The sequence below is a fragment of the Condylura cristata genome, unplaced genomic scaffold (genome assembly GCF_000260355.1).
Source record: "Condylura cristata isolate star-nosed mole 26May11 unplaced genomic scaffold, ConCri1.0 scaffold00015, whole genome shotgun sequence".
Lineage (NCBI taxonomy): Eukaryota > Metazoa > Chordata > Mammalia > Eulipotyphla > Talpidae > Condylura > Condylura cristata.
Genome location: NW_004567116.1, coordinates 10,754,267 through 10,765,583, shown reverse-complemented (window position 1 = coordinate 10,765,583; position 11,317 = coordinate 10,754,267). Strand labels below are relative to the sequence as shown.

The window sequence follows — 11,317 nt, the reverse complement described above, 5'->3', positions numbered from 1 at the left end:
TGCAGGGGTGTTATGCTTTATATTCTGCTCTTGGGAGCTAATAGGAGTTATGTGGTTTGTGGGAGATGCTGGTTCTAGAATTTCTTAACGTGTGCTTTCTTGTGAAGGAAGCATATGTCTCTCAGATTGCAGAAGATAAATATCAAAGCCAGTAGCCCTAAGTGACATAGGTGACTTTATGTAGAAGCTGTAATTTCTATTGGGCTGTTGCTTCTGCCTAAGAATAATTACCTCTTAGTAGGCCAAGCTCTCACAACCCCAACTAAAATTCACCACCACCACACCACCCCCCCCTTTTTTTTTAAAACAGATAACCATTGTGTGGTATGAATCAGAATGAAATCTTTGAAAAGCTAAGAGCAGAAGTCTTTTGGTTAACATGGAGGACAAAAGACGGCGAGCCCGAGTGCAGGGAGTCTGGGCTGGCTCTGCAAAGAGCCAGGCCGCTGCTCAGCCAGGTAAGAACCAGGGGGGTGTCGTGTGTGTGCATGCGCACGCCAAGCACATTCACACACACAGGTGGGTTTGTATGGGTGTGGATGTGTGTGTTGGGGGGGTCATAACAGACTTCTATGGACTCACATAGAAGGAACGACTTACATGTGAGTGGTGGCTTGTTGGTATTGTTGACAGTGTGCTAAGATCCTTAGTGTTCCTCGTGTTTAGTCACGACTCTCATACTTTTCAGCATCTGGGCTTCACTAAGTCATGTCTAGCTGCTGTATTGGTTATCTGCAGGTGGATTTTGTTAGTCCTGGCTCAGTAGATAGTGGGTGAGGATCAATTTCTCCCTGCTTTGAGTCTGTTCTCTCTCCTGCTTCAGCTCCCGTGGCTAGGAGTCCTCTCCATCAGAAGCCTGGTCAAACCTGGATGAACAAGGATCCGCATCTGTCTGACAGACACTTTGTATTCAGTGAACCCCAGCAGGTAGATTCTTGTCTCTCTTTCCACAGTAAAACCGTGATGTGCACATAAAAGCTGTATTTTCACAGCTGGTTCCCAAGTAGTGACTGAATGAATTCACTGATAAAAAGAGAGTGGAAGACTGGCTTTCATAATGAAATGGGAAGTGTTAGCCCCTTAGTATGTCTGAAGATTGTAGGCTGCCCCCAGTTTATGGGTCTATGGCATAATTCCCAGTTTTAGCAAGAAGTCTGTGCTGTGTGTGAGTAGAGATTACCTGAGTCTCATGAGTCTCCTAACAAGACCTGAGGTTGTATTGGACATCTAGTGTCTGATGGTCCTGAACCAGCTGTGCAGTCTTCAGTGCCATGGCACCAAATGTTGGAGTTGTATTAAAATTGAAGCTACCTCATTGCCTGGTTCTTTAGCTCCCTCTCCTTGCCAGACAAGAATGTAAGCAACTGTAAAAGTTCATTGTTTTTAGTATAACAGAAAAAAGAGCTAGAAATCAGGCTTCTTGCTACAGTAATGGCTGTATAAATAATGAAGAAAATCCTTTATAGTGTGTCTTTCATTTTTATAACTCTTCTGGAAAGGAGGTTTTTCTAGAGTTTCTGGCAGCTTGGAAAATGGATAAATACTAATTGACTCATTTTTTTTTTAAACTACCAACTAGTAACTATGATATCATTCTAAAAAAAAAAAAAGTAGAAACAAGGGTTTATAGTGGGATAGTTATAGCTTAGAGTAAAAAAGGGATGGTTTTAGATCTGATTTATTTTGACCAGAAAAGTGAGCCCTTCAGACAAGACCCCCCCCCGAGGACTAGGATTTGTTTCAGAATTAAGACCTTATTTTCTTGCAGGTGGTACGCAGAACCCCGGAACCTCGATTGATTGAGTAAGTGATTTGCTGCCTTCCCGTAACATTGGCTGCAGTGAAATGGAGAGCCTCAGACCTTTCTCTCATCCTGGTCTTTCCATTTGGGAGAGATAACAGCCCAATTAGTGTCTTAATTTTAGACCAGGATGTTCCTATCTCAGATGTTTTTAGATTAAGTCTTTTGAGAAAGACCTTTTCTGAATTTGCTGATGTGGAAAAGGCAACAAGATACCTGTACATTAAACTTTGACTCTGGTATAGATTCCCTGACCCTATTTCACTAATATATTTGCAGACACTAAGCTAAAATATCTCCCAGCAAAAGACAAAGGGAAATTTTTCCTGATTCACTGAAGTGTAGCTCTTTTGCTACAGTGTTTTTGCTAGCAGTGTTTATGAAAGCTGCTAGAAATCTAGATGACCTTGCAGTTCATTTGTTAAAACCACATAATTATTTCAGAGCAATTTGTCAATTGTGAGCATTCCTTTAATATTGATCAGTGTTCTTTTTCAAAATTAATGAGAGATACTTTGACTTTTTTCCCCCTGATTTTTCAGTTTCCATCTGCTGTAGATAAATGGCCAGCGGGAGCATCCTTTTATTTTTGCAGATGGAATTTTGTATATTTTACTTCTCATGAATGGACTAGTAGACTGTTTCATTTGCAGGTTGACTTTAAAAATCTTTAAAAATTTGGCCCTCCCTGGTGGCGCAGCGGGTTAAAGCACTGCACTGAGAAGCTGAAGCCACTTCCGCATGAGTTCAAATCCCGCCTGCCCCGGAGGAGACCACATGGCGCGGCAGACCTCTCCTGTCTCGCCCGCTGCTCCCCTCAGCAGTGTACTTCGTCGATCTGCCTGTTCTGCTCCCCACTCTGTCTCTGGTGAAGCCTCTCACCGCCCCTGAGCCTCTGGCCTGTACCCCAGTTCTGTATGTACAAATAAATAAATCTTTAAAAAAAAAAAAATCTTTAAAAATTTGGAGCTAGAACAAATGTTATACTTTCAAAAAGGGTATATAGTTGTGGCCTTGCCACTGGTTAGCATGTAACTAAACCACTAGTTAGAAGTGTAGCTAAGCCACTAATTAGCTGTGTAACTAATGCCACTAGTTAGCTGTGTAACTAATGCCACTAGTTAGCTGTGTAAGACACTATTTAGCTTTGTAGCTAAGCCGTAAATTAGTTACTGCCCTCTCGCTGCACTTATTGTCTGTGATGTTGAGGGTTAAACTGTATGGTCACTGAAGGCCCAATCTAGTAAGTAACAGTCTTCAACTGTTTTTTTTTTTTTTTTAAAGATTTATTTATTTATGCTTACAGAACTGGGGTACAGGCCAGAGGTGTGGTGGGTGAGAGGATTCAGCAGACAGAGTAGAGAACAGAACAGGCAGATCTACTGACATACACTGCTGAGGGGAGCAGTGGGCAGGTCAGGAGAGGTCTGCCACGCCACATAGGGGTCAGCTCCTTGGCAGGGTTTTGAACTCGTGCTGCAGTGGGTTCGGAGAGCTTCATAATGCTGTGCTTTAACCCGTTGCGCCACCAGGAAGAACCCTTCAACTGTTTTTACAAATAGCGATGTGTCAGTGCCTTGGTGAGAAAGGAAATAAAGAAAACCATGAAACCCATTACAAGGTACAGGTGGACCATCAGGCTGAGGAAATGGGCAGTCATGAATTGGTGAATTAGACTATGACAGAAGTCATTCCTCCTTGGCCCTAGGGTCTATTGATTCTGGTTATCTAAAGTTAGCTATACTAGATTTTTAAAATTTTTAATGTCACCCACAGTTAAAGTGAGCTACTTTGTAAATGTGACCTAAAACACCCTCCATTAAAACACTTACTCACACTCTGGGGTTCTTGAAAAGCAACTCATCTAGAAGAATCTTAAATACGCAGGCAATAATTTGTGTCTGGCTCACCCCATGCCCAGCCAGAGCTCATGAACTGCTGGCGACATGCAGAGGGCGATGTCCTTTCACATCATTCTCTAGAACTTACCTCTGCTGAGAATTATCTGACAGAGCTGCTTTTTTTCTTAGTAAAACTTTTATTGGTTTACCATTGATTTACATTACTATGTAACTTTGGGGGGCATATTTTCACCTGTCTGTAACCTCACCCCCCTACCAAAGTTCTGGCTTCTTTCCCACTGTCAGATCAAAGCCCTCTGCCTTCCCTTGTCTAGATTTTTCACAGTCTAAGAGTTACATTTGTTAATTTGTTTGCTTTGGTTATTTATATTTCATATATCATTGTCTTTCACTTTCTCACTTCTGACTTATCTTAGTGTTATCACCTCTGGTTCTACCCACGTTGTCCTGAAAGGCAAGATTTTAACTTTTTAATAGCCAAGGAATGGCCAGTCACCTGCCAAAGAGTGTTTGGTTGTTTCTGCGCCCGAGCTACTGTGACTAATGCCGCCATCCACCCAGGGAAGCACACATCTTTTTGAGTTAACATGTTCATATTAAGATAAATGCCTAGCAGATATATGGTATTTCTGTCTTTAGATTTTTAAGGACTCACCATACTGTTTTCTACAGAGGCCGCAGTGGCTTACATTCCCACTAGTGATTCCTTTTTTGTCACACCCTCACCAACACATGTTGCGTCCAGGTTGTGAGGTGACATCTGGTTTGATTTCCCTGTACTAAGTAAAGGTGAGCCTACTAGCCATTATTGTGTCTTCCTTGGAGAAGTGACACCCGTCCAGTCTGGGTCACTTTTCACACCATGACCTTACCACCAGTTACAGCACTTTTGTGTAGATTAACTTCAATAAGGTTTTACGGTCCATCTACTATGTACTGTGCGCTGGGAAATGGAGTGATGACCCATTCCTTGCTTCTGTTAGCCCACAGTCTAATAAATGAAGTAAACATGTAATGAGATGAGTAAATTGTAAGCCTGTATCATAAAACAGTAGGCTTGAGGTGTGGCCTATTTGATAGCACCAGTGTGAGACAGTTAGCTTTATTTGGCTGGGGGCGTGAAAAGTTGGGAAAGATTTACAGAGGGTGATGCTGGGCTGAGATTTCCACTGGGCCAATGATGGGGGTCTTTCGGACTAGGGTGGGGAGGCTGGTTCAGGGAGGTTTCCCTGAAGAGTATGCGGTTGAAACAGTATATTCAGGAGATTCCAAGCAGTAGTTGCCACTGGAGGAGGAGGAGTCCATGTTCGCCAAGGACATGCAGCTAGGTCATGAGGACCTTGCGTGCAGAGCTGAAAAGCTGATGCCGCCTCTGAAGAATTTTAATCGGAGGAGGAACCTCATTAGACATCTATCTTTGACTGCACAGAAGCCCAGAGCCCCGGATGTCCTTGCTGCCCATGAAATACACCCCTACTCTAGAGTCTGCAAAAGGTGCTCTTTCTGCTGCATCTTTGTGTGGTAGATAGATTCCTGGACTTTATCTGCCCAAATGATGGGTGAAATAAAAAGGGGTAGAGTCAGACTTTATTTTACCGTACTGTCTCTCATCAGGGTTCTTTTCCTACTGCCATTAAGCTCTACCACCATCTTGCCCCTTACCTCAGTGTTAGAGGAAGGTGGGGTTACATCTCCCTTGTCATGCACCCTCATTGTAAAATATTGGTGAGTCAGGGCTTTGGGAGCCCCAAGGGATCACCCTGCCATGGGGTGAGGTGTATTGTTTTGCCTGGTACTGATAGGCGTGTCTTCTTGGTTTCTCTAGCAAAGAGGGCGTGTATGACATCAGCCTGGCGCCCACAGGAGTATCTCGGTAAGTGAATCTCCAATAGGGGTGATTATAGTTGTCACCGAGTTATTATAATCACTTATAATATTCTGTTCCCTTGCTTGAATAGGTAACTTTGGCCTCTTAAATTCTTAGGGAGCAAGGATTTCATAAACACCCCTTTTCTAGAGCATTTTCAGCTGTACATTGTGCTCTCTCAGATACTATGACTACTACTACCCCGTGTTCCGGAGGAGGAACCTCGGGTGGCCCAGGGAGAATGAGCTCTTTTTCCTATTGCCACACAGTAAGCTGAATTTAAGAACGGGTCCAGCCTTGGCTCTTCTGCCTGAGGTATTATATGTGTTACTGTTATATTATTGTATTACCTAGAGGGTATAGATGAAGAGATACTGTTATGTGGAGGTGGATTTCAGTAAAGTTAAAAGCATGCACTATCTTGGGTATATTAGGCATTGTATGACTTCAGGTGAGCTTTGACTTTCAAAAACTCAGCGGCACTCTCCATGTGTGAAGATGTGCTAGCACGGGGCCGATTCAGCGGATGGATGGAATTTCAGAACATTTTTTTTTTCTTTTTTAAAGATTTATTTATTTATGCATACAGGAACTGGGGTACAGACCAGTATGTGGGGGGTCAGAGGATTCACCAGAGACAGGGTAGGGAGCAGAGCAGGCATATTGACTGAAACACACTGCTGAGGGAAGCAGAAAGCAGGTCAGGAGAGGTCTGCTGTGCCATGTGGGTCACCTCCTGGGCCAGAAATTGAACTCGTGTTGCAGTGGCTGTGGATCACTTCATAGTGCTGTGCTTTAACCATTGTGCCATCAGGATGGGCCCCAGAACATTTCTTTAAAAGGCTTTCCAAAATAATTCTGAACTTGGCGTTGTTGAAATAAGCATCTATTCACTGAGAGAAGGTTACCTTGATTAGCTTTATCTTGAGGCAGCCTTATTGATCTCTGGCTTACATTTGGTGTAATCTTAGAAGACTCCCTGTTTTCTTTAGGATTAGTTATGCATACAAGAACTGGGGTACAGGTTAGAGGTGCGGGGGTGAAAGGATTCAACACAGACAGAGCGTGGAGAGCAGCATGTAGATCAGGAGAGGTCTACCATGCCATGTGGGTCACCTCCCTGGCCGGGATTGAACTTGTGCTGCAGTGGCTGTGGACAGCTTCATAGTGCCGGCTTTAACTCATGCCACCGGGGCTGGGGGGTGGGACAAAGACTCCCTATTGTTAACACAACATCTTACCAGGCATTTTGTGAGCTGTTCTACTTATTCTTCACATTGAGCCTTTGAGGTGGATATCATCTTCATGTTGCTGAGGAGAAAACTAAGGTTCAGAGAGATAAAGAAACTTGCCCAAAATTTCACAGCCAAGCAGTGTGGATCAGTGTTTGGCCCATATCTGTAAAAGGCCTCATTATTCCCTTTTCCTTCTTTGCCTCTTTTGTTTGTCTCAGCATGAAAGGAGTTTATTTTACACATAAAGCATCATGACCCTGGTGATGTTAGTCTCTCCGCTGAGGGAGGTGTGGCAAGAATGATTTCATCTACCCATAAAAGGAAGCCTCCTGATTAACTGACCCTGCTAATGTTTAGACTCTGACCCACCTTTTCTGTGTTAGTAAGGGTTCTTTCTGTTTCAAGGGTGTGTTTGTATCCTGGCTTTGTTGACTTAAAAGAAGCCGACATGGTATTGAAACAGCTTTGTCAAGATGTTCCCTGGAAACAGAGGACCGGCTTCAGAGATGGTAAGTGAGCCTTTGAGATTGCAGTTGGTGATGCCTGGTCTTCCTTTCTGGAATGTTTTCTGATAAATTTGCCACTTCCAAATAACTTGACCACAGCCATTGTTAAAAAGAGATTCTAAACCTAACGTCCCTAAGGATGAGTAGGAATTAGCTATCCAGAGGGGACAGGGAAGAGGATTTCAGGCAAAAGAAACAGCAGATGGAAGACTAAGAGATCAGAGAGAACATGGCAGGAATCTGGACTTCAAGGACCGAAGGAGTTTGGCTTGGCCTCCAGGGGTTGATCTACGTATCCCCCTTTGTGTGTCTTTGTTAAATGCCTTTATTGAGTTCCAGTGATGCCAACTTTCTATGTTCTTCGTAGAAACTTCTTGACTTCTCTTTCCTGACCCTGTTAGGCATTTTTTCATGGATCTTTTTTATTGGCTTTTTATTTTCATTTTGGCTTCACTAGCCGGGTCCAGGCTCCTGTAGCTTCAGCTACCCTCCTGAGCTTGGAAAGATCAGGGGATTGGAACCTGCTCCCCGTCTGGCTTCTGTGAGTGGCCGTGCCGGCCACACCAGAGGTGGCCACTGGAGGGCGCCTGTGCTCTAGCATAGAATTTCCTTCACAGAATTACACTTGTGAATTTAAATTTTTTCTAAAGCAGCAACTGTATGGACTTCACTTTTCTGACTAAAACATAAACTAGGAGTCAGCTTTCTCAGCTCTCAGCTGTTACTACAACAGGGCTTTTGTGTCAGAATTGGCTTTGATTGTTGGCTTTGTCATTCAAAGTAATTGTTAATTTTAAGCAAATTATAGTTAAGTAACTTTCCTGCCCTCACTTTTCTGATCTGTAAAAGGGAGTTAATTCCTGTCTTATAAGGTTGTTGTGCTAATAGATGAGATAATGCACAGCAAGTGCTCAACAGAAGGCCTGGTGCAAAGAAAGCCTCAGTCATGGAGCTGTTTGAGCGATCATTGTGGTGGTTGAAATCAATAGTGGGAGAAACCGCAGATCGCTGGATAAATTCCTGTCTAAATAACTTGAACATCAGAAACTTACACTGAAATCAGCTATATGCTATGGTTGATCAGAGCACTTTTTCTGTGGAATCAAAGGGCTTATCCAATGCTGGGCACAGGGGGAGAGTTTGCTTCCTTTCTCACGTGGTCATTGATGCCACAATCTTCTGCTTACCCTGGGTCAGCCTCCACACCCTGCATTCTAGACCCACCCTTCCACCGTGTGACACCTTCTGCCTTCTCTCTTGCTGCTGTCCTCTCTGACCCGGAACTTCTCACACATTCGCACCTCAGAACCCTTGTCCACACCCTGCCTGCCTGCCTCCTCCTCCTCCTCTTGCCTTTTGTAGCCATTATCCTCTCTACTGAAGCCCTGTGTCCTCGGGGGGGCTGGACCCTTGTCGAAGCCCATCCCCTCTGCTTTTTGCGTTGCTCACACTTCTTGCACATGGCAAGGCTTGGGGTCGGCACTCGGTGCCATCAAACCTGAATCCACCAAGCCACTTCACAGGCCCTGTGTTTTTTTTTCTTAGATGTAACTTACCTGCAGCCAAGACTTACAGCATGGTATGGAGAACTTCCTTACACTTACTCAAGAATCACTATGGAACCAAATCCTCACGTATGTTGGAATGTTGTTGCTGTGGCTTTATAGACTGTATACCTTAAATGTAGAGTGCTGAAAACAGCACATTACCTTGTAGAGCTGCATGAAGCTTCCTAACTGAAAACAAAGCAAACAGAAACCCTCTGGGTTAGACACCGAGTGTTTGTGCTTATCATCTTTGATGTTCTTTTCACCCGTGGGTGAACTCTGAGGGTGAGAAACCAGAACAGCCTGGCTGGAAGCAGGGCTCCAAGAGACTGGGCCACTTATGTCCCTAACCCTCCGAAGCTCCTGCCGCTGCCCTCTGTGGACAGCGCGTCTCACGCTGCCCTGGGCCACGTCCTTCTGACTGACCGGGGAGATCAGACATTTCTTCGCATTTCTCGGACTCTTGCCAGTGTGGAAAAATCTGCCGTTTGTCTTGTTCACTTTGTCTTCATTTGATGGCTGCAGTTTTCAAACTTACTACTTAGTGTTATTTGGGCTTGTTTCTACTGTTGCTTTTGTTTCAAAAAATTTCCATGACAGTAGACAAAGATATTTTAGTGTATAAATTAAGCTTGTCTGAGGATGGAGTTAAGGTTCAAAAAATAGCTGCCTGTTAAGTTCCTGGAATCCTGCCTTTGGCAAATAATGTTATGCTTTATTGAAAGAGACTGAAGAAAATGGAGTTTTGCTTATGGCATTGAGTTAAACAGGACTGTGACACATTTTAGAGTTTCTAGTAATTTGCAAACATAAGCTACCGCTTTGCTAAAATGTTCCAGGATAAATTTTTGAGGGGTGGGGAGGGGGGCCTGGTTTTTCACATAAGGAGGTAGCTTTGTGTTTGGGTTCTATGCCTGCATTTAACATGTGACGCCGGGAAGCAGTGAGCCCTGCATCTGAGGTTCTTTTGAGAGAAGTGCAGCTGCCCACCCAGTGGAGCCCTCGGGCCCTGCTTCTGTGAGACTAACGGGCCTTGTCAGAAGTCGAGGCATTGTAGTTGAGGATTGCATGACAGTGGGGAAGAAGTTCTTTCTTGCCTTTTCTGGCTCGTTTCTTTGAACTGGGGTCATCAGCTGTGATCAGACTGGTGTTTTGAGCTGGCTGTTCTCTGTGGTGGGGTTCAGTGCAGTGCAGGGTGTTTAGTGGCACCATGATGCCCAATAGTCGCCAAAGTGCCCCTCGCCCAGTCACGACAGCAAAACCTACCCCCCCACACACACACACACAGTCAGATGTCTGCAGGGACAAGCCCTTCCCCTTTAGAACAAAGGGAAGGTGTGAAGAACCTTTCCTTCTAAGAAATATGTTTGTTATTGAAAATTTTGAACTGCAGGTAAGTGTGAAAGATATTTAAATTTTGGATAATATACTTGATGGTTTGGTTCTAATTTTTTTTAATTTTAGGCAAATATACAGAAAGATATTTTCTATAAAAATGAAATCAGTTCTGTAGGTTACATTTCATGTGATGTGATCATCAACATGTTTTGGTATCATTAAGTACTTTTCTACAAAGTCACATTTAACAGCTGCAAAGAGTATCCCGTAGCCAGGGGAGACGTCATGTATTCAAGGAGGGAAACTTCTGTTAGATGTTGAGATTGTCAAATTCAAATTAAAGAATTAAAGAATTTGGATTTGACTTCCTTCTAACTCCTTGTTTATTGCTAATAGATTCATTTATTTATACAATAAATATGCTAGACTCATATTTCTTTTAAGGGGCATTCACTAATGTATGTCTGTTTGTGTGTTGGGGGTACTATTTAATTTCAAAATTACTACCTCAAGCTTAAAACCCCATAGCACAGGCACAGATTCAGTCATAGGTTATTCAACTTGTTTTAGTCTTTGTTCAAACAGATCTTACTTGAACCCAACCTGTGAAAGTGAAAGAGGGCATTGGCTGACTGGGAGTCTTGCCAGACTGACTTCTCCTTTCTCTTGCTGTAATCCCAGGGGCACCCGTGGCACACAGGGCTCTATGGGGCACTGTTTGAAGTCTACTGAATAGGTCCTTTTACTCCTATTTTCTCCTCCTCTCTTCTTCAGATGTCTTTTAAGGATAGAATGTCTTCACTGAACAGTGAGATGACGCTGAATTTTAATTTAGACGTTCAGTTCTGAGGGATCTGTATATAGAGTATTGGTTGGAGAGTCTAAATTAATCCTCCAGTTCATTATCCCTTTTTTTCTCCTTACTTAACCACCAAAAATAACCTAGAAAAAATACATATCACCGTGCTTAGTCCCTAAGCAAGTCAGAAAAGTGCTAATTAGTTTCTCAGTCACACTGCGGGAAAACTACCTTCCTCCTTTACATTCTTGTTTTTCTTGTTAAGTGTATAATTCTAGCATCTGATCTTTATCTCCATGAGTTGAAGCTTACAGCGATGAAGTAAATAGAAATTTCAGTTGCTAGTATTATGGAATTTCACT

General features: G+C 43.3%; 1 protein-coding gene across 2 annotated transcripts in view; it reads left to right on the top strand.

Moving 5' to 3' along the window:
- Positions 1 to 11,317, top strand: part of ALKBH3 (alkB, alkylation repair homolog 3 (E. coli)) — a 33,217-nt gene that overhangs the window by 2,204 nt on the left and 19,696 nt on the right. For both annotated transcript variants that reach the window (XM_004683570.2, XM_012725031.1), the window contains exons 2-7: positions 311 to 458; positions 824 to 927; positions 1,769 to 1,803; positions 5,489 to 5,536; positions 7,171 to 7,274; positions 8,817 to 8,905. In XM_004683570.2, the coding sequence (XP_004683627.1) occupies positions 380 to 458; positions 824 to 927; positions 1,769 to 1,803; positions 5,489 to 5,536; positions 7,171 to 7,274; positions 8,817 to 8,905 (459 nt within the window). In that variant the 5' untranslated portion in view covers positions 311 to 379. The remainder of the gene's footprint in view (positions 1 to 310; positions 459 to 823; positions 928 to 1,768; positions 1,804 to 5,488; positions 5,537 to 7,170; positions 7,275 to 8,816; positions 8,906 to 11,317) is intronic.